The sequence below is a fragment of the Myodes glareolus genome, chromosome 21, assembly GCF_982192425.1.
Source record: "Myodes glareolus chromosome 21, mMyoGla1.1, whole genome shotgun sequence".
NCBI lineage: Eukaryota > Metazoa > Chordata > Mammalia > Rodentia > Cricetidae > Myodes > Myodes glareolus.
The window spans coordinates 54,228,762-54,252,001 of record NC_142046.1 but is presented as its reverse complement, the minus strand read 5'-3'; the positions used below and the strand labels follow the sequence as shown (position 1 = coordinate 54,252,001).

At 41.2% G+C, this 23,240-nt stretch overlaps 1 protein-coding gene across 4 annotated transcripts in view; it reads left to right on the top strand.

Annotated features, from left to right (window-relative positions):
* Positions 1-103: 103 nt before the first annotated feature.
* Gpr155 (G protein-coupled receptor 155) overlaps positions 104-23,240 on the top strand; it is a 40,240-nt gene continuing 17,103 nt past the window's right edge. For 2 of the 4 annotated variants that reach the window (XM_085680946.2, XM_048425815.3), the window contains exons 1-9: positions 104-277; positions 3,708-3,857; positions 4,354-4,838; positions 12,949-13,348; positions 15,714-15,879; positions 16,697-16,852; positions 18,585-18,668; positions 19,438-19,555; positions 23,107-23,191. In XM_085680946.2, coding sequence (XP_085537072.2) covers positions 4,385-4,838; positions 12,949-13,348; positions 15,714-15,879; positions 16,697-16,852; positions 18,585-18,668; positions 19,438-19,555; positions 23,107-23,191 — 1,463 coding nt within the window. In that variant the 5' untranslated portion in view covers positions 104-277; positions 3,708-3,857; positions 4,354-4,384. Of the gene's footprint in view, positions 278-3,707; positions 3,858-4,353; positions 4,839-11,507; positions 11,734-12,948; positions 13,349-15,713; positions 15,880-16,696; positions 16,853-18,584; positions 18,669-19,437; positions 19,556-23,106; positions 23,192-23,240 lie in introns of those variants that run through there. The other 2 variants (XM_048425813.3, XM_087900055.1) reach the window with 2 other exon arrangements.

Genomic DNA, 23,240 nt, shown 5'->3' with positions numbered 1-23,240 from the left:
GGTGGAGACCTGCTTCTCCGACCTCCAGACCGGGGGCGGGGCCTGAGGGCGGGGCGGAGGCGGGGAGGAGGCCCCGGACCGCGGAGGTCCAAGGTAGCTGACAGGGCCGCAGCGGCTCGCCCCTCCCTTTCTCGGAACGTGGTTGGGCAGCTGCAGCTAGCCCACGCCGCCGGGAGAAAAGGGCTGGGGGCGGGAGATGCCGGCGTTGTGCTCGCTGCTCGGCCCTCGGCGAGCACTGGCGTCCGTCTCCTCGCAGCCCGGGCTGCAGACCTAGCAGGTGAGATGAGCGCCGGTAGGATAGACCTGCTGGGTCTTACTCCTGCCCCTTCCCTGGGGTCCGGTCCAGTAGGCAGCGCCAGGCTCCGGTGACCCCGGCCTCGGCCCGTTGCAACGCCTGTTCCCCTCTGCCCCGCGTCGTCTACGCCTGAAACCCGCGGGGACACTCGGGATGGTCTGCGCAGAAGGGGTGACTTGTTCCATCTGCTGCCAGAACTGCGTCCCCAGGGCGCGGAGCGCCCCGTTGCACGTGGGACAACCCTGACATCTCGGACTTTTCACTTTATGTCAAGGGGGGCCTCAGTATCTGCCCCTCCTGAGCGTCTCTGCCCAGGTACCAGGTGCTTTGCGCCAAATTTTCTCCTTCTTTACGGAGCACCTGACGTGACTCCTATGCCCTGGCTTTCCATTTTCACGGATGCCAGCTGCCCTCGGGGCCATCTATTCGCTTAGGGACTCTGCACTCCTTATCTTGGCGGGCCAAAGTCTGTCCCTTGCAGACAGACAGGGAAACAGGCTGTGGATAGGGTGCCTGTTGATGTTTAAGAGTTCTCTTATAGCTCCCCCACGACATTGGATTTTTCTCATAGAGAAAGGATATTGGGTGTTTGAGAAAAGAACAGCCCAAGAGTTTAAAGCTTTCTCTTTCAAGTTAACAATGCACCACATTTTAACTTAGTAGCAATTTAATCTACAATTCCAGTGCTTTGGTGATGCTATCTAAGTCAAATATAAAGTGACTAGACCGTTTGTATACTTCATTTTCTAGTGTCTGCCCCAGTGAACTGGCTTGCACAGCGGCGGTTCAACTTGTTTGTTCTGTAACAAGCCTTGTTTTTGTAGATTAAAGGACTGGATGTAATTTTTTTAAACTTCCTTTGTTGTGGTTCTTGTTCATCTTAAAATGTGCCTTAGAAGCATTTTTTGGTTTCGTTTTGTTTTTAATGTTTAAAATAGTATGAGATAAAGCTTTGGACTTATTTTTAATTTCTCCTTCCTTATTTTGGAACAAGTGCTACTGTAAGTCTTGATTGGCTTAATTTTGTAGCTGAGGCGAGGCTTGAACTTGTCCTCTTCCTGCCTCTGCCTCCCTAATGCTGGGGTTAAAGTGTGTAACATCATGTCAGGCTAGGAGTCGTTTTAATTTTCATTTGCCTCGGGGACTGTTGCTTTATAACCCTGGAAAAATTAAAAGCGGGAAAAAGCAGATTACTTTTTAAAGTTTTTTTTTTAATTTTCAATTAATCGAAAGTCGAACCTGGGTCTTGCTTTACCTACTGGCCATCACCTCAATGAAGAGGTCTTTGTTCTTTGTTAGCGGCCACTTAAGATCAAACTGGATTCAACTCTTCCATAATGGGTGGGTCTAAATCAGAGACTGGTAACTTTATGACACATCTCAAACTGGTAACTTTTTGGACTATCCAGTACTTGTGTTGTTGGTGATCTGTAATGGCAGGTCTGTCTGGAGAGCTACTTAGGACAATGGATGCCCTTTTCTTTGTTACCACTCTGACCCTTTCCATCAGGTCTACAATCCCTCTGTCCTCTCTCTCACCCTCTTTTGGTTCTTCTTTGATGGTTAGGTTTTTTGTTTGTTTGTTTGTTTTGTTTTGTTTTGTTTTTTGAGACAGGCTTTCAGTGTGCAGCCCCGGCTAGCTTTGAGCTTGTGATCCTTCTGCCTGTCTTCCAGTGCTGGGTTTCTAGCGTGGGACAGCACACTTGGCACTAGAATGATGGCTGCCATTTCTTGAAGGCCTATTCTGTGATAAGCTATGAACTAAATATCCTTTCTATACAGTATCTCCTTCAGGACGTTTCCCTGCTCATTTTACAGTTAAGGAAACCAACTGAGGAAGGCAAAGTATTGATCCAGAGTTGATAAAGGTTAAGGCTCAAAACCTGTTAGTCTTTTCACTTAACTATTGCTAATTAAGATTGTTGTCTTAAAAGTTGTACAGCTGCACTGTTCTTATGTGGTCCAAATAGGGATTATGAGTTATCCAAATAAAGAAATATAGGGAACGTGGGAAAAGCATCAGAAGTCTAGGCCAGATTGTCACCTCTTTTCCCACTACCTTTGCAAATACACATTTCTTAAGGGCTCCAATGTCTAATACTCAAATCTGATTGCTGATCAAATTCTTCAAGGGTGACCATGTGTAACAACCAGAATCTGTCTATGTGTCCCAACCAATACCTGGCTATGTGTACCAACCAGAACCTGGCATGTGTACCAGCCAGAATCTGACTATGTGTCCCAACCAGAACCTGGCATATGTACAAACTAGAACTTCTCTATGTGTACCAACCAATATCTGGCTATGTTTACCAACCAGAACCTCCCTGTACCAATCAGTATAATTTGGTAAAACTCAAAATTTGGTGAACATTGTAGGATTGGTTTCTATTGATCTCTCTTGTTTAATCCTGGCAGAAAAAAAAAGAAATACTTGTCTTAGTCCCAATGAAATATAAGGTTTTTCAAAGGGTTTGGCTTATAGGGAGCAGCACAGGAAATATTCTCTTACACAACCCGGGTATCAATTGATGATCTTTGATCTGTCACCCCAGTGTTTTGAATGTGATGTGGGTGTTCAAGAATTTAGCCAAGCTTTGTAAGTTGCAGGAGACACCAGATTTTCCCCTGTCTTTACAAGGTAAACCTAGAATAATCACTCAGAAATTGGCAATTATCATCACATTAATTCCAAATTACTAGAAAAAACCGAGTCATCTGAGAATTATCTAAAGTTTGTGCTCACTGTGTCTCTGTGTCACCTTAGCCCACAGAAGTTGGTCCTTAAAAACCTCACGAGCATCTTTATAAGGCTTTAGGAAACAGGCTGTGTTCCGGCTGTTACTGCTGTGAAGAGCATTTATCATGTCGAAAGAGAGATTGTTCACTCACGGACTAGATGGTACCCAAGAGAGAACTGGCAATGAGAGAAGAGATTGATGTAAGAACAGGTTGTTATTTAAAGAATTTAGTGAGAGTTTTAATGAATCTAGTCCCTCCCCCGGTGCTTCCTATGTGCCAGATATTAGGGACACGAGAGTGTGTCTTCGCTTCTGTGACATTTCAAGTTTGGTAAAGGAGACAGTCATTGCAAGGCATTGGGATAAACAAGCCGAGAAAAGCAGACTAAGGGAAGGACCGTGATTTTATTTGAGAAAAAATTATGCCTAACTCTGTTATTAAAGACACCTCACCAGACGAAATGATTCCTGATTGGTACGACTGAGTTTGAGAGTGGGTAAGTGCTCATTATGTGGGCAGTGCACATGTCAGAGAACATTTTAGAGTGAGCTACCTGTGTAAAGCCCCCTGTGGCCCTGAGGAACTGTAGGCCAGTGTGTGTGTGCTTATGTAAAACGAACTAAGGGAAAGCTGGTGGACTGACCTCTTAAAACCACTTTCTCTCTCAAAGGTTCCCTCGTACTCTACCGAAAGTGATATTCAGCTTTGGTTAAGCGATTGCCGTGTGCCGGGTGTGATTAGAGCCAAAGAACTCTCCTGATATTGCCACTTCACAGATGATAAAGTGAAGCATAAAACGTTAAGTTTCGGGTTCAAGTTGGTAAGTGCTGCCCGGCTATGAGTCTCCCTTAGGCTCAAGTATCACCACAGGTTAGAAGGGGCTTCTGGTTCGTCTACCCGAGAGACCTTCCGAAGTTTCTAGAGACTCTGGGTGCAAGTCGGTCCTTTGTAGACACTGAGCCTGCTCCTCTTGGCCACTAGATGGAGGAGGATTGTGGATGCCCGGAGGGACCCACAGGGCATCACTGCCGCTGTAACATTTGTGGGTCTTGCTTTACTCATGTCTGACACTGAAAAGCAGAATGGTAACAGGAATATTTTGAGTTGTCCTACCTTTGAGAATGAAGTACCTCCCCTACCTCTTTTCTCTTGTCTTCCCCCCCTCCCCGCCCCCGCCGTGGACTTTGAAGAGAGTGTGGACATTTATTTGGCCATTTAATATGTAAATAAGTCCAGGTTTGCAGCGTTCCATTTCATTCTCTACTCTGGTTAGTTGTAGCACTGAATTTTTTCTTTTCTTCCTTTTTTTTCCCCAGAGACCTAGTTGGAGGTGAAAGGAGAGAGAAAATGAATTCTCATTTTTCAGCAGAGAACTCAACCCTTGCCATTAACGAGACTCTGTCTGCACCAGTAGCTCATGGATTCAATTCCACCAACGACCCACCTTCAATGTCAATCACAAGGCTTTTCCCAGCCTTGCTGGAATGCTTTGGCATAGTCCTTTGTGGTTACATAGCAGGGAGGGCCAATGTCATCACCTCCACACAGGCCAAAGGCCTGGGAAACTTTGTCTCCAGATTTGCCCTGCCAGCTCTATTATTCAAAAATATGGTTGTACTTAATTTTTCCAATGTGGATTGGGCTTTCCTATATAGTATCTTAATTGGCAAAGCCTCTGTGTTTTTCACTGTGTGCATATTGACCTTACTGGTTGCCAGTCCCGAGAGCCGATTTAGCAAAGCTGGACTATTCCCTATTTTTGCTACACAAAGTAATGACTTTGCATTGGGATATCCTATAGGTAAGTTATTTTTATTCTTAAATTTAAAAAAAATTCAAGCATTTTATGTGGTAACATAAGCTTTTGACTATCTAAGCATTTGTTAGTAACATATTCTTATTCTTGTCTCTAGGAAATCTTTCATTGTTTATTTAATTGAAATTTTTCCACACAATATATTCTGATTACAATTTTTCCCTGCCCCAACTCCTCACAGACCCTCCCACCAACCCATCATTTTTTTCTTAAAGCTGTCTGAAATTAGAATATTTTTTTCTTGAATTTTAGAGTTTTAAGGATCACTTAATTATCTTCCTAAAATAAATGGCTATATTCTAATATCTTAGGGGATAATCTTTCTAGTAATATTCTATTTCTTCTCAATTATCTCATATAAAGAAATCTAATTTCTAGAAGGGAGCGCAGTCTGATTTAAATTTTGTTTAAAAAACTTCTTATTTTCCTGAAAGTACTCACACCACATGCCAGCAGTGGGAATTTATGCCGTCAGTGGCTTTCCCACACCATTCTTGTTCTTGTGCTCTAGAATATATAGGTTATTTTATAGCAAAATTTGTTTTGAGTTTGTTATTTGAGTTTTCAGTATATTTATGTTGAAGTTAAATTCAAGGACGAAATTAAATTAAGGACGAAAACGGTAAGAACACATTGGGTCTGCAGTTCTGTACACAACCCAATTTTATATTTTCTGGTAAAACAATAAACACACTAATTTGGGATTCTGTGGTTTCTTGAGAGGAAATGTATTTTATTTTTCAGGATATACCACCATTCCTAGAAACTAGTTGTTAATACTTAAGAATGCAAGTTGCATTGCTTTTGACACGCAGCGCAGCATGGGCACTGTTGTGTTCGTATCCACTCAGTTGCTTGTGCGTGGGTGCTCCACACCAATGCTAGGAAGTGGCCTGGGAGCAAAGTTCTCAAACATACTAAGTTCATATTTTAATGGAGAAATAAAGTTATCGTTGAAACTAAGATCATACCAAACGTTGGCAGGGACCGGAAGAATAAATAAGGGCCGGGTGTGAGGAGATTGTCCTGTGACAGAGTGAGGGCTTAAGGCTTCTCTGATGATATACCTTCAGAGCAGAGATCCAGTGGAATATTAAATTGTACAGTTGAAACCTACCGTGAACTCTCAGGTCTCAGTCATTTTACCCCGTCCTCCTGCCCAAAGCCATTCCACCACCGACACCAAAAAGTTTGTAGAGAACTATACTGTTCACCTCTCCTCACTCTAGCCTTGAAAAAAGACCAAAGCAATCAAACAGCACGGAGTAACCAGGAGCCTGAAGAGGGGGTAAAACAAAACTCTTAGCTAACGGGTCTTTAAGTAGGAGCTCTGTAGATGTCCCTTTACAGTTACTAAACTTTAAGTTGAAATTACACAGCAGAAGTTAATGTTTGTCTATGCCCTTCAGAGAACTAAGAATGTAGTCTGGTCAAGGATTTGTGAATAAAGACTCCCGAAGTGGCTTGTCGCAATAGTGTTAAGTATTCGATAAATATTGTTCTTATTTTAGACATGAACTAGACGTATATAGTTTCATGCTTTTATGGACTAGTGAGTTTATAAAGAGAACTAACATTTGTAATTTTAGACTTTACAGGGGACTTTATTATTTGAAGAGGGTGGATGTTATCACTTTCAACTAAGGAGACAGGGTTACAGGATTGTTTTAACCTGGGTCACACAGTTAACACGTGCCTGAGACCCAGCTCTAGGCTTTCTGGTTCTAAATCCCAGGCATTCTCTCATGCCACATGGTTACATAACAGGCTAAGTCTATCTTAGAAGACCCGACCAACTTTGGTAATTTAGTAGTTTCAGAACAGAATCAGATGTTTTTGCCTTTACAATCTGTTCGGGGTGGAGGGGCAGGGCTAGAGAGGTAGCTAAGTAAGAGGGCATGCTGCAAAAGCAGGGGGACCTGAGTTCAAACCCCGAGCATCCACTTAAAGACCAGGTATGAGGGGTATAGCTTCCTGAGGCCACCCTCTTCTTTGTGAAAGTTCTTCCACTCTGTGTGCTTGCTTTATGTGTGTGTTTCATTACCCTTAATAAACACCTTTCTTTACCAGCTTGAAGAGATTTAAAAAAAAGTCAGACAGGACTACCTAGAACCCCAGTGCTGGGAGGCAGGACCAGGTGGGCCCTGGAACTCACTGGCCGGTCAGCCTAACTGAAACGAGCCTCAAATTTAGTGAGAGACCTGTCTCTAAAATATGGTGGAGAGAGATGGAGAAAGACTCCAGACTTCCTTCTCTGGTCTCTGAATGCACACACAGTTACATGAACCCACAAAGGGGAAAGACAGAGTAGACTTGGAAAAAAGCTATTGGATGACTTACTTTTCCTACTAAGACGCTTTTCAAATTTAAAATATATTTACCCAGCCACTTCATCATGGCTTTTCTTACATTCCACATTATATAGAAAATGTGGTCATAGTGAAGTTCCTCGCGGCATAGCAACCTGAGTTTCCTTACTGAATGTGTTGTGCAATTTGGCATTATAATCTCTGTTGTTTGCTTTGCTCACAGATACTAGCCCTTGTAACACCAGGCTGTGGACTATAGCTTTATTAAAAACCAGGCACATAGACAGTTTTCTCATCTACTTGTAGAATGGAAGACGTGTACAGAAAGAACATTACGTCATGGGTCTGCTCCCCAGTGGGGTATTTGTTAGTGCAGTCTGTATCCATCTGTCTTCCGCTCTTGTACATGGTGAGCAGAGACAACAGTCACCAGGGAGACCTTTCTTCTTCTCCTAGGAATCCCCACTGCCGTGTTCAAAGAGAAGTGTTGCTAATGAATTAGATGAGACACTCTTCTTAGGGCTGCGTTCGTTCCTCATCTGCCCAGTTTACAGGGGACTTGGGAGATGCTGGCGTGGAGAACAGACAGATGAGTTAGTGAATATGTATCTCTTCTCTGTGCAATGACTATGGTGTTTAGAAAATAAATAATGCTATATTGCTGTGTAGTTTTTAACACTAGAGTCAAGTGGATTAGAGACGAGAAAGGGCTTACTGTCTTTTAGGACAGTTCTTTCCAAAAGTGCTCTCAAAAATCCAGGTGTGAGAAGGAACCAGGAATCCACCAAGGGGAAAGGCTGGTTTCAGCAGATCAGAATGACTCCCTGCCTCTGTCATTAAAAGATACTAATAGGGCATAGTTAAGTCCTCTAATTTATTCTTCAAACAATGCTGATAGCATAAGTACCCTGACTAATCATAATTATGCCCTGGTGCTTGAGCTGTAAACACAATGGAGATGAAGCCATTTAACTATGTGCCGTTAAATAATGGAATGGTCTTGTCGGGGTCTGTGTGTTATTTGCTAGAGATTGAAACCCTGCAGGAATCAAAATAGGAGTCACAGTGGGTGGCTAATTTTATCTTAGTTCTTCCAAGCTATATAATAACTCCTCATAATGGGATTCCCCCTCCCTCTAAGAGCCTTATTTATAATCATTAATTAATTAGGACTTAATAGTTGATGTAGTGATTATAAATCTAATTTTAGCTGCTATAGGTCACTGTATTCATGTGTATTTTCCTTTCCGATTTGAAAGATTGTCTTCAGGTTGCTAACAAAAGGTTGATAACTGCCAGTTTGTGAAGATGGAATGTTAAGTAATTATGGAAATGAGTGGCAAAAGAGACTAAAATTCCCATGTTGAACCCCTTTCTCCTGGTAATTTAATAAGTATTTATTTAATCATGATTATTTGCTCTCCCACTAGACATTACTTCTTTTGTCCTTATGCACTCGTTCAGCTGAGTTAAAAGACTCTTATTGTAACCTGCTTTATAAATATTCTCAATGTGTAAAAAGGGAAAAAAATCATGAAATTTCCGTTAGGTAGAAGGAATAACTTCAAGAGACCTATTGTACAACTTAGTGAATACAGTTAATAGCAATATAAGAATTCACATCAGTAAAAATTATGTAAGAAAATATGTATGCTGGTGAGCTTCATTTAACCATTCCAAAACATATACATTTCAAAGTAACATGTATGTACACATGTGATTTCTATTGGCTAATTTAAAATAATTTGATAATCCTGTTATTCAGGAGGCTGAAGCTAGAGGGACTGCTGGGAAGTTCAAAGCCAGACTAGGCTACTGTGAGGAGCTAGGGTGATTGAGCAGTTGGTGAAGTTGGGAGTTCAGAGCCAGCCTAGGCTAGTGTGAGGGGCTAGGGTGATTGTGCAGTTGGTGAAGTTGGGAGTTCAAAGCCAGCCTAGGCTACAGTGTGAGGGGCTAGGGTGATTGTGTAGTTGGTGAAGTGTTTGCTTTGTCCACATGAGCCCTGTGCAAACCTAAAATCCCAGTGCTAGGGAGGTAGAGACCAAGATGCCTGGAGTTTGCTGGTTTGCCAGGCTAGCTGAATCAGTGAGCTTGGGTTTGGTGAAAGACTCAAAGAGTAAGGTGGGGGGTGAGAAAGACATTCAACATCACCTCTGACTTCCACGCACATGTACACACACACATGAAAATGTACACACACCACACGCCTCAAAAAAGGCTAATTAAGGTGATAACTTTTAAAATAAAATATGGATCCAAAAAGAACTAGATTAACCAATAACAGATGTAAATTGCTGTATGATGCAAAATACATTTTTACTGTATCTGAAACCCTTAGCATTTGTTCATGTATCAGCTAATTCTGTTCATCAGATCTGTTCAGTTCTATGTTGGGTGGGGTGTGTGTGTTATAGAATGATGCTTCAGGGGACTTAGAGTTTCTTGAGGTGTCATTGATACAAATCAGAGTATCAGAGTGTTCCAGCGAGGGAGAGATTTAATGATGTGGGTTGGAGACTTGGTAGAATGAGTCCCAGAGACTGTTCTTAAATAGTAGGCAAGTCTTGGGAAGGAACCAATTCAAGAAGTTAGAATGAAGACATGGCCTCCAAGTGGAGCTTGTGTTTATGGATACAGTTTGTCAACTGTACCTGTGCTCTGGCTCCGGTAGGTGGAGTCTTTGCTTTATGGAGTAATAAAAGATGTGGTCGGTAAGTAGGAAGACCATTATGGGGACTGGTTGTGCTCGTTAAGAGAAAGCCACAATGAGTGACAGAAACGATAGAAAAATACTAATTTGTGAAAGCTCTGACTTTGCACAGTTGAGATTTAGATGGCACTTTTGGGAGTTAATAATATGGATGAAAGGAGTGGTTGAGAAAACACAAAAGAACACTGGTTAGTGGATGTACCAAATAACCTGATTTTCAGACTTTTAACTAATAGGAGTAAGAATCAAGAGGAGAGAGTGCAAAAAACCCTGTAGGAAGAAAGGCAGTAGTCTCCCGTATCTGACGGAGCATGTGTCAGGATCCCCTTCCGACTCCTATGTATATATAGTAGGCCGTAAACTCCCAGCTGCAGCTCTTGCCTCAGCGTCCTGAGTAATAAGATTCTCAACTATGTACACATATATAATGTTGTCTTATCCATATCTACCTGTGATCAGGTTAGTGTATAAATTCGGTACACTGAGAGCTTGACAGCAAAAAGTAAGACAGACTAGTAATGCCCTGTAAAAATGATGAGGGCTGTGGTTTCTGTCTCCCTGCGCTTTGTTTGCTGTTCTTGTTACCCGTGGATAACTGGACTGGGCCTGTAGGGAGCCAGAGGAACAAAGGAAGGATGGGGATGCTGCTGTGTTGGTGGCTCCTAGCAATAGCAATGGAAGATTGCTGCTCAGACTTGCATTGCATTCTTGAGAGAGAGGAAGGGAGGGAGGGAGGGAGGGGGAGAGAGAGAGAGAGACAGAGACAGAGACAGAGACAGACCATTATATTGTATTCATCAGAGATGTGCCAGGAATGGAAATTTCTAGACGTAAGTGATTAATCAGTAGAACAGGCTTTGAGTAGAGTGTGGAGCTGGAGACGGAGGTTGCCACAGAAGACACTTTTGCACTGCGTTGTGGCCACTTAGGAAAAATTCTTACACCCAGATTGAAAGTGCAAGGCATTCCCCAAATCTATACTCCACTTAAGAAGCCAAAGTGGTGGGCAGGTACGGACGCCTTTTTCCTAGAGATGGGATTAGCTAAGGAGTGTAGCTACCCAAGAGTAATTATCGAGATGGGGCTTTTTACTTAGACAAGCCCCAGGAAGCCTGGGAGGCAGCCTCCGAGTCGTAAACCAGTGCTTCTCACTTAGAAATCAGCCAAGAGAACTGATGGAGTTTTTATGCAATCAAATGCATTTAACTTCTGCTCTGTTTTGGAGATATTCAGACCTATGTGTGTGCTTGACTGGGAGAACAATGATTTGGGTCTTATAAAAAGTAAATGTAGCTAATGAGATCAAGGTGAAGTTCCGTGGTTATATAATCTATTACATAACTTTAACGGGACATGTGTCTGACATTAACTGAACTTAGGAATCCTGAGGAGGTAAACAAATACATTTCCCTACTTGTGTTACTTTATCTTAGTGTAAATGAAGAAACTCGATCTACGTTATTTTCACATGATTGCCTCTCTCCTTGGAATGATTGTGGCTGTTTATTTTATTTCTCAACTTCACATCCATTATGAATGAGCTTTTATATACTTTCAGCTGGATAGGTTCAAGTTCTATGTCTGAAACAAGCGTGAAGACCAAGTCGTGTATTCGGTGGCTTTAAGTTGCCTTGTTCCACCCCAGGCCAGTTCCTCAGTCTTCGCCTTCTGGAACTGCTAGAAGTGTGACTTCACCAACTTCCCCCACCAAGAAAGCATCTTCTGTAGCAGCTAAGTTCCCGAGTCATCATGCCTTCTCAGACTCTCGAAAAGCCCCTTAAGTCACCCACAAAGTAGAGCATGTGTGCCATCTCCTGTTAATCTCACAGCCGGTTTGGTTTTGTTTTTGCCTCATTCTTCAGTGAGTAACAGGCTCTTTGGGGACATGCTGGGAAAAAAGTGATGCTTTGTTTTCTTAAGAATGTGTAGTTGCTAGCCAGGTGGCGGTGGTACAGGCCTTTAATCCCAGCACTCAGGAGGCAGAGACAGGTGAATCTCTGTGAGTTCAAGGCCAGCCTGGTCTACAAAGCGAGTTCCAGGATAGCTCTGACCACTGAAAAGCAAAACCAAGCAAACAAAAATGTGTGACTCCATGCTGTTTCCCTCCCCAAAGCTTTCCCAGTCCAGCCTTCTGTCCTGCCTTTAGCGTCTTCCCTGGTCTTTCCTGGAAGCGTTCATTGCTTTCATTTCCTCACAGCCTACTTGCCCCATAAAGCAAGGGCGTCGCTGTCTGCTTTCTTGCTGACGACTGTTGAAGTGGATGCCAATCACTGCTCTCCTTTTCGTCATTCCCTCCCATCCCCTGTAGACTTTAATTCTGACTCTCATCTCCGTTATGAAGTTTGCCTTTTTCACGTGACATTAGCGTCCTCCTCGGCTACCCACTGAATTCTATGCCCTCTCAGTTCTGTGGCCTCCTCATCTCCAGGGAAGCCTTTCCTCCCTGTCAGCTGCCAGCTCACATGGCCATGTCCTAGACCACATCTGGAAAATATAAACTTGATCGCTCACCATCTGACTAGAAACTCTGAACTTCCAACTGTAGTTCAGAGGTGCCTCAGGCCCCTGCCCTATTCTGTCAGCTGCCTCACATCTCTCCATCTTTCTCCGTGGAGTGTGGACTCCAGTGCTGTGGAGTTTCTGAGCATGCTCTCCCCACCCCATCTACTGCCATCTGACTCCCCCCTTAGCACACCAGTGAAGATGCTCGTTCCACTGAGTTCAAGCAAATACCTTATACAGATTTATCTTTGCATTGCTCTTTTAAAAATTTTACAGCTCTTCCCTTTTCTTAGAGATTCATTTTAAGTCCCTGTATTGGAAAATAGTTAAGTTTTTATAAAACATAATTTAAAGTTGTTATTTTATAAACTGGATGGTACTTAATATAGTAAGTTTTCCTTCCTTGTCAGTTTTATTACTAAAATTTGCCTTTCTAAAAATAAGTGATTGGGGTTGTTCATTACTATTTAGACTGATTTTCAATGAACTAAACAAGCACAGAAATGTTATATGCATATTTATATTATTCTGTAGTAATATTTTAAAACCAGTATTCTTTGTTTTTTTTTTACAGTTGAAGCTCTGTATCAAACTACATACCCAGAATATCTCCAGTACATTTATTTGGTGGCACCAATATCTCTTATGATGTTAAACCCTATAGGGTTTATCTTTTGTGAAATCCAGAAGTCAAAAGACACTCAAAATGCTTCTCAAAATAAAGTAAAAATTGTGGGACTTGGATTTCTACGCGTGTTACAGAACCCGATCGTATTTATGGTCTTCGTTGGCATTGCCTTCAATTTTATTCTTGATAAAAAGATCCCTGTGTATATGGAGAACTTTCTTGATGGACTTGCCAATTCCTTCTCTGGATCAGCCCTGTTTTACCTTGGTCTGACAATGGTGGGGAAGATAAAGCGGCTGAAGAAGTCGGCGTTTGTGGTGCTCACCATTCTCATCACAGCCAAACTGTGAGTTTCGCTTCTTGACTGGGAATTCTAGTTCGGAAACAAACAAACTCTTTAGCCAATTCATTGGGTTGTGTTGCACCTATTTTTCCCTTTAAACATTGATTCTTACTTTTATGGTCGTTGTGATTTAAAGGGAAATGGGCTATTTGGGTATTGTAAAAAAATATTTCCTTCCTAAGACATGCAGGTTATTTTTCCTACTTTACTGTCAGAATACAAAGGTTATTGGTTTTACTTAGGGCTTTTCCCCCCTGTTTTACTTTTTGGTAAGGTTTAGTTAATAATTTCAATGTCTCAGTAAAATCATACTTAATCAATTTTTATAGTTCTGGACATCTAACCCAGGGCCTTGTACATGCTAGGTAACTGTTCTACCACTAAGCTGTACTGCCTTCCTAGATCATATTTTCAAAATAGATTTTGAAAAATTTCTAAGTCCATTAAAAATCATAAAGTAAAAGCATCTTATTGTTTAAGAATAATTTTTAACATACACTCTTTTAAAAAAGAATTTTGGAATCTATTCAGTAGTAGTGAGTTTGATTGAATGGTCTAAGTATAGGTAAGCCAATATAAACATTTTTAGACATATTATCATTGGAACAGCATTATGGTAGAAATACTTTTTATTTAATAGTTCTTCAGTTTATTGGCTTGTTAGCCATGGAGTTGACATAATTTTACTGCAATATTACCCAGAATGCTTAGAGCATGCTTAAATTTTTTTATATGAAAAGCTTATAAGAGTTGAATTCATGGGACTAGGACTAGGACGATGTTATACTTTTATATTTGAAGAATAAATAAAAATAAATAGTTCTGAAAGTTATTTTTGGTGCTAATATGTTCTTCAGAGTATATGAGTTAGTTTCATATACTAACTAATATAATGATAATATTGTAATTTCAGTGTTAATTACATTTTTCAAGGTCTCTTATTCTTATTGGATATTTGATTCTTTTTGAAAATTAAAAAAAAAAAAAGGAACTAGAGAGATGTCTCAGACTCTTCTTTCAGACAGCCAGGGTTTGATTCCCAGGACCCACATGGTAGCCGACAACTATCTGTAACTCCAATTTCAGGGATATCTAACTCCTTCTTCTGGCCTCTGTGGGCACTGTATGCACACGATGCGCAGAAATACAACTAGGCAATACAACCATACACATAAAATAAGTACATACATACATCAATTTATAAAAAGGAATTACAGTGCCTTAGCTGCATGACAACAAACAGCTAGGACTGATTCATGAGTGGGGAGGTGGTTCAGTTTGTAAAGTGTTTGTTATACAAGCATGCACGAGAACATGAGTTTGGTCCCGTAGCAGGCATGTTAAAACCAGACACAGCCCTGGGAGGGTGGGAACAGGAAGACTCCTGGCCTGCCAACCTAGCCAAAGTGGTGCACTGCAGGGTCAGCGAGTGATCTTTTCTCAAAAATAAGGTAGCGAGCAAGTGAGGACGACAGCCAGTGGCAATCTTCGGCCTCCACAGGCACGCCTGTGGACCTACACGCATGCGTAATCCCAGCAGCCCGCTCTAGACTCTGCTGTGACAATGTATCAGTTTGTTCTTTCTGAAGGCAAACGTGGTGACTGTGCTATCTTTTCCACACAACTGTAAGGACACTAATAATAGCGTCCCCTCCCCAGACCCGGCCTTCCTTTGTGTTCTGCTCCACGGAGTTGTTTCAGTTCCCCCTCAGCTGAGTCTTCCTTTTATTTACAATCTCAGGAACTAATTATTGTTCTTCTTTTTCCTTTGATATGGAAGAACTAAGATACTTTCTTTTCTACTGTTTTTTAGAATTGTATTGGGCTACATTGTTTCAATTGAATTGAACCATTCAAACACTCAATCACAAAGTTCATCTCCCCGCCCCCCCCCCCGAAAAGTTTAGAAATTTTCTTGAGGGGAGTTCTGAAGATTTTCAACCTCTTTTTCTTTCTTTTTCTTAAAAATAAAGATTTATTTATTTATTATGTATACAGTGTTCTGTCTGCATGTATGCCACACCTCTTTTTCATTTCACGTTTCAATTAACCAATAGAAGAAGCAAGAAAGTGGCTCTAATTAAAATGCTTACTTTTTTTGCAAAAAAAAAATATTTGTAAGAATCTGTTTTCCCCTTGATATTTCCTAACGTTTGACATATTCCAGGACATTGTTCTTGAAATGGTTCCTAGCAGAACTCTTGACTTTCAACAAAATGTCCAGCAGCAATAGGATATATGCATGAAAAAATAAATGCCTTCTGGGCAGGAGGAAGATAATAACAGAATTGCAAAGTCACCAGTGTGGTTACTAGCAGGGACAGACAGACGCTGATCTTTAATACATTCTGTTCCCTTCTTTCTCCAGCCTGGTGTTGCCCCTTCTGTGCAGAGAGATGGTGGAACTCCTGGACAAGGGAGACAGTGTAGTGAACCACACGAGTTTGTCGAATTACGCCTTTCTCTATGGCGTCTTCCCCGTAGCGCCAGGCGTGGCTATCTTTGCAACCCAATTCAACATGGAAGTAGAGATTGTACGTATGCACTGTTTTTTTCTAAGCCGGGCGGTTTCTGTGGTGAAGAGAAAAGTGAAGCTGTAAAATGCAGACGGCAACATTCTCCTAATGAGGATCTGAGCTTCCTGAGCTGCTGCCCCGTAAATAAAGGCTATTCCATGACATTATATAACCGTAGTTATTTAATATGGGAACCTTATTCGTCTATGCTGTTCTTCTTTTTCTTAAACCCAGACTTTTTTTTTTATTCGTCATTGTTTTGTTTTGTTTCAAGTACTTTGCAGCTACGCTTATACTTAAGCTTCAAAGTTATTTATAGGGGAGTTACTTTTGGAATTTTGAGGGGAAAACTTCATTCACTGTAATTCAGTCACCACAAGAAAATACCCACAATACACTAGAGAGAGTTGGTAAATTAATGGTGCCTATGTATATTGTATTTAGGGGTTCTGAAATGTAATATGAGGGACAGTCCCAGTAATTAATTAATCTATATCATGTTTGGTAATTATTTTCTGTTGACTTTTTCCCATAGTCTGTGAAGTAGCATGGAAGAAAGCTGCTCATGGTTTTAGACCATTGGACGGGTGCTCTTTCCAGAGCCTAGGATATAATCAGCAGCATAAGTTGTAGTATTTGATCCTAGATTAGAAAGAGGCCAATAGGGCATGCTCTTAGAAAGAAGTATGGCGTCAGATCGGATGCTGGATTCTATAATGTCCTTACTGGTTGTCATTTTTCCATTTAGGATGCATTAGTGTATTATGGGCATTTAAATTTTTAAGCAATTTTTTAGGTAAGATTATGACGCCTCAATTTGATCTCATGTTTGCAGATAACCTCAGGAATGGTCATAAGTACATTTGTGTCTGCTCCAATCATGTATGTTTCTGCCTGGCTCCTGACCTTTCCCACCATGGATGCTAAGCCACTGGCGTATGCCATTCAGAATGTTAGTTTTGATATAAGTATTATCAGCCTGGTCTCCTTGGTAAGTATGTTTCAGTGTCAAATTGAATAGAAACCACAAGATACGTTTAACCATAACTACTAAATGGGAAAATTATTTTTTAAATGTTTTTAAAAGATAAAATAGAAACTAAAGCCTATCTGAAAAAATGCAATATTTAATTTCCTAATTAACTAAGTTTGTCCTTCCAATGGGGAGTTTTAAGTTGTATGTATAGTGGGAAGGTGTGCGACTTGGTCAAACTTGGGTTTGATTCCTTGTCTTATTGCAAGTTACCTATGTGTCTCTTTGGAGTTACTTAACACCCTTTCTGCTTAATTTTCTTAGCTATAATGATAATCATGTTTTAGTTCTATGGATTGTTTTAAGGTCTGTGATAATGAAATAAGCATTCTGTGAACAATGATCACCATACACACACTAGCTAGTCTACAGTCATAGGATCAGCAAAGGTCTTTGGGAGCAAGATTAACTATTTATTTAAATGAAACCAGGTAACTTTTTGAATTGGATCCTGTAACTCAGATATATAAGCTTTAACAACTAGAGTATCATGTAAGTCAGATTGCCTGCTTAATTCAGTCAGAATTCTAGGTTGGAAAAAGACAATGTTTATTCTTAAAAGGAATGGATATGTATATTAGCAATAAATAAATACACGATTAATGTGATTTTTAGGAAATCCCATATCTATCACTTACTCTTTTTTTTTTTTTTTTGAGACAGGGTTTCTCTGTCTCATCTTGGCTTGTCCTTGAACTCTTTTTGTAGACCATACTGGCCTGGAACTCACAGAGATCCATCTGCCTCTGCTCCCCACGTGCTGGGATTAAATGTGTGTGCCTCCACTGCCCAGCCTACCACATACTCTTTGAAAAAAAAATCTATGTTCCTTGATAAGAAGGTAGTTTGGGGAGACAGAAGGTATCAACGTCTATTAAATTAGCCAGCATACTTTCCTGGGCAGTATGAAGGTAGAACAGAAACTCAGTCCTGCGGCTGGGCTGGAGCTTAGCTAAAGCATACATGAGGGCCTGGGTTCAATCCCAGTACTAGCAGAAAGAAAGGAAGAGGAAGAGGAGAAACCCAATCCTTGTAAATACTAGGAATACGAGATTAATCTTGGTGCAAGAGGTATGTGTTGTTTGAAATAAGACCATCTGGAATTTAGACTCCTCAGAAGCTAGTGCCATAAAAAATCAGAAAAGAAAGAAAATAGCAAAGCTCTTTCCCTAACCAATTGAGTGTGACATTGTGTCCTACCCCAGCCGCTGAAGGTAGGCATACTTAGAATATGGTCCTGGTCAAACCACTACTTCTTAAAGAACTCATTTGTTAACCATGGATCTCCCTATGCTTTATTTCACCTTGGATATAGTAATTTATGTTAATAACTTGCAATTTCAACGAAACCTTAAAATTTCTTCTGGAATGCGGATGAAGAGAATTCTCTAAAAGTACTAATCATGGGGACCAGATGTAGGGACACACACCCATTATCCTAAACCTTGGGAGGTTCAGACAGGAGGACCTGGAGTTCAAGGTAAGCCTGAGTTCTATAGTGAGATCCTGTCTCACAGAAACCAAAGGCTAGGTTTCTTTCTAGACGTAGCTCAGTGACGGAATGCTTGTCTAGTACATATGAGGCCCTGAATTCAATTCAGCCCCACAATGAAAAAGATTTCTAATATACTATTTAGTAAGTAGTCATAAAGATTGAGAAATGTAAATAACTTGGCCTTTTATCTTCAAGATCTGGTCCCTGGCTATTCTTCTCTTGAGTAAGAAATACAAGCAGCTTCCACATATGCTCACCACCAACTTACTCATTGCTCAGGTTAGTATACCTGTAGATAACGACCTGTAGATAGCGCAGCAGGGCTTTCCCCGGGATTCCTGTCCTGCGTGAGAGAAGATTACTTCGCTGGGCTTTTTATTCAGTTCCAGAGTCAGATTATTAGCAATGATATCAATTATACTTTAATTCCAGCTACTTTATGCTTGATGTATTAAATGCTGCAGCAGGTCTTAAGCTTTAAGATTGATAATAGCAATTAGTGATAACTTTGCATTTTCAATTACAAACAGTTGAGCTAAACTCAACTCAGTTGAGAGTTAAACACTGAACTCTCACTCGGGTGTGAGTCACACTTGCAGTTCTGAGCACGGACAGGCTGAAGCAGGAGGGCTGCTGTGAGTTCGAAAGCAGCCTGTGTCACGGAGTAAGACTCCCATCTTGAAGAGTAAACCAATAACAAAAGGAGAGCTCCCGCGACCTGATGTTACAGTTATGTCTTGGCATGTGGTCTTAATGGGAAGAAGTTTAACATTTTCTATGTAAATCATTACTAAATAAGGCTAGAATTATATGGTCGTTATTTTCTTTTAATATGTACATTGTTCAAGGCTCTATGGAAAAGAAGTTTTTAATCATAAAGCTTGAAATCTTAGTAAAGCCAGTATGTAATAGTTGATGGTCAGTGGGAATTTTGGATGGGCGATTATTTTCTGGGAATATGGTTAGATTCATAGTTTTCTTTTGTTATAATGAATCATACAATTTACTTTTAGCTACTTACAAAATCTTTTAATAATTTTTTCTTTAGTCTATTGTTTGTGCTGGAATGATGATATGGAATTTTGTTAAAGAAAAAAATTTTGTTGGACAAATTTTGGTGTTTGTTCTATTGTACAGCTCCCTGTACAGCACCTATCTGTGGACAGGTAAGTTGGCTCGCGAAAGGACTGCTAAAGTCTGCCCCTCTCCTCTCCCTCTAAAAGACCTCAGCATCTACTGATCCATTTGAAGTGTGTTAGCACAGGTCAGGGTGTTTACTCAGTTTGTTACACACACACACACACACACACACACACACACACACAGAGCACACACGTCTGCCAATATCTGCTGAGTACTCTATTTCTGCCAGGCTCAAAGCCCTCCTCAGTCATATGGTCCTTTTCATTGTGGGGGTCGGTGGCTCCAGGCCAGTGCGACGACGTAGCACCCCTCTGGAGACACCAGGTGGAAAAGGACAGAGGTTAGATGTGTCCCAGAGTTCACTTCTGGGATCCTATTGAACTGCCAACTGCTTTGCCTCATACAAATTAACTAGCTTTGGGTCTCCTGGCTTTTTTGTTTGTTTGTTTGTTTGTTTGTTTTGTGTTCACTGGTGTTTTGCCTGCATGTATGGCTCTGAGGGTATCAGAACCCCTGGAACTGGAGTTACAGACAGTGGTGAGCTGCCATGTAGGTGCTGGGAATTGAACCTGGGTCCTCTGGAAAAATAGTCAGTGCTCTTAACCTCTGAGCCACGTCTCCAGCCCCAGCTCTTCTGTTTTATTACTTCTAAAGCTGCTTGCAACACATTACACAGATATTCTGAGGATGAAGTGCGGTGTAGGTGTTTACATCTGGGACATAGCCGACATTCAAGAAATGGGAATCTATTAATCACTTATTACTAAAAGAGGGGGAAAGAGGCAGTAGGAGAACAAGAAAAGTGGGTAAGTGGATGTGGAGAGGCTGTGGAGATGACTTACAGTGGCTAAGAGCACTGACCTAGGTTCGATTCCCAGTACCCACATAGAGACTCACAACCGTCCGTAGCTCTAGTTCCAGGGAATCCAAAGTCCTCTCCTGGCCTCCATAGGCACCAGTCCTGCCTGTAGTGCATAGATGCACATGCAAGCAAAACACCCATATAGATAAAATAAATAATTTTAATAGAGGACCCAGTGATAAAGAATACTCTTTCAATTGACGCTGAAAACTATGACACAATGTTAACCTAACGTTGCCAATTTGAAATGTATCATTCGTTCAGAAGCAGACATTCTGTTTGTGGAAAGTGCTGTCTGGTTTGCTCGTTTTTTGTGTTCATACCACAATTTGAAATTGTGAAATGGTTCCAGACGGGAGATTGCACAGTGGTTAATAAGTAAGGGCCAGGACGAGACCACGGTGGGAAGACCTTTGATTTCATGCCCTAAGGATCAAGAGCTGGTCCCACCTAAGTCTGTAGCCTTTTGAAGAGAAGCAGCAATGTGGAGAGGAACTACAGGATGACAGAGTCACAAACACGAGATTGTTTATGCTCCTGTGAGACGAGTAGACCTGTCACTGCATGAGACTTGTCGTGAGATATCGAATTAAAACAACCTAGAGACTGCAATCCCAAATATAGGTGGCCCAAACTGATGTCTGGTACCCAAGTTCATTCAGGTGGGATTTGCAATGGGAGTAAAGAGAGCAGCAAACAGACCAGTCTGTCAGAAAGCCTGAACCATCTCCAAAACCATCAAACATGTATGTTGAGACCTATCTAAAGAATGTATGAATTCCCTGTACAATAAAGGTGCCCTGTCATCATCAGATTATTATAAATATAGCACGAATTTATGGTTCAGTTGCCAAAGGCTAAGCTTACAACCAAAAAAACAAAATTACAGACCCATTCGGTGTATTTTAAAGTCTCATGTTCAGTCATTTTCAGGTTGGTTTACAAACCCCCTTCACCATGACTGTCCTGTTTCACAACCACTTGCTTTGCTTTTCCTTTAAAATCAATTGCATTTTAACACGTCCGCTAAATCCAATACCAGGGAAGCCCCAAGCTTCACATGCTAATCAAACAATTTCAGATGTACATTGATTGTGTAAATCGTCCATTTCTCTGGCTTTTTTGCTGGTTCAGTTTAAATACTTGACTTTGGAAATTATGAAAGCAAGCCCAAAGAGCTGAATCAACGTAAGCAGAGAGTCCCAGCTGTCTCCTTACAGCTCTGACTCTTCCCGGAGCGAGGGGAATCAGAATTTCAGAGCGAGGGGAGTCAGAATTTCAGAGCGAGGGGAATCAGATTTCAGAGCGCCAAACCCTTCTCAAGGACTCAGTATCTGTTTATGTTAATTCTAGTTTAAAGTGTTAATTATCTGTGTCTGTTTCTGTCCGTTCTGACTGAAAGTGTTAATTCTAGGAAAGGATCTTAGCTTGCTAATGTAGATCCCAGCTTGCAGTGTAAACTGGACTCCACGCTCTGTCCTCTTAGGTCATCTTCAGTTACTCACACACAGGTTATGATCTGCTTATCCCATTACCTTGCCTTCTTCAAACCCCTATGGAGTCTTCATTTAGCAGTAAGCTGTAACATTGTCTGACCTTCACTTGGCCCAAACTTACTATATAAACTGAAACCTAAGTTCTGCTTAATTATAATGTGGACACAGTGGTTATCATGGAAAATATGCCAAAGAGACTGGAAATTCCTTATAGACGTATTATTTCCAGATCCTAAAAATCCATCGTAGGAACCCCAGGACAGTTTCAGGCCTTCTCCTCATGCTCCTCAGAAGGCTGGGTCTCTCCACCACTCTGTCCCCTGCCCTTGTTTCTTCCATACCTATGGAACTCAAGTGTTAATCTGAAATAGCGGTTCCTTCCACCTGCAGTACTCAGAGCCCGTAGCCCTGTGGAGCTCATTAAGTGCCACAGGTGTAAGTAACAGCGTCAGGCATAAGGAAAAGCTCAGGAACTTGAAAACAAGCTGGGTGTCCTGACACCTGTGTCATTCCAGCCTTCAGAAGGCTGAGGCAGGAGGATCGAAAGTTTAAGGACAGCTGGGCTATATAGCAACCCAAACCCTTGAAATATTTACATCTGTGTAAGGTTTGTACTACATTTGTGTTATGTTTAGATCAGTTTTCTATGAAGCATGAGCCCTACATTTTGGAGCATTTTCCAAAGTTAACCTGAGAAATGTATATGCTTCTTAGCACCAACAAAATGGAGTCAGTCTCAGAAACGCTCTGTATGTAGTTAACTCTTCCGACTCTACTTTATTCTAATCACATAAATGAAAAAAATAAAAACTAAGAAAAAATCGCTATGGCTTTTGAAAAAAAAATCCTCCAGTAAAATAAGATTTGAATAAACAAATGATTCTAGGAAGGAAAATAAAGTGATTTTAATTTAGAAAAAATGTTTCTAACAACAGTTATTTATAAGGAGGAAAATTTGGAACAAAACCAGACAACTATTTGAAGGAAGAAAAAAAAAACTAGCAAGGTGGTTCACACTTGTTACCCCAGGACTTGGGAAGCGAAGGATGGGGATCAGGATCCGGATACAGAAAAACCAGCCAAACTAAGTCACAAAGCAAAATGAAACCTGGACCACTAGGGCACCAACACAAGCTGGTGTTTGCGAAACAGCTGCAACTTCGGTCCAGTGTCAAGAGTAACCATTTCTTTTACAAACCCGGTTTCTTGTTTCTAGGCCTTCTAGCGGTTTCTTTGTTTCTTTTAAAAAAGCGGGAGAGCATGCAGATCCCTGTGGGACTCATCATAATTTCCGGCTGGGGGTGAGTGGCCTTTTCCTGTTTGCTTGTGGGTTTCCACACACAGCTCCTG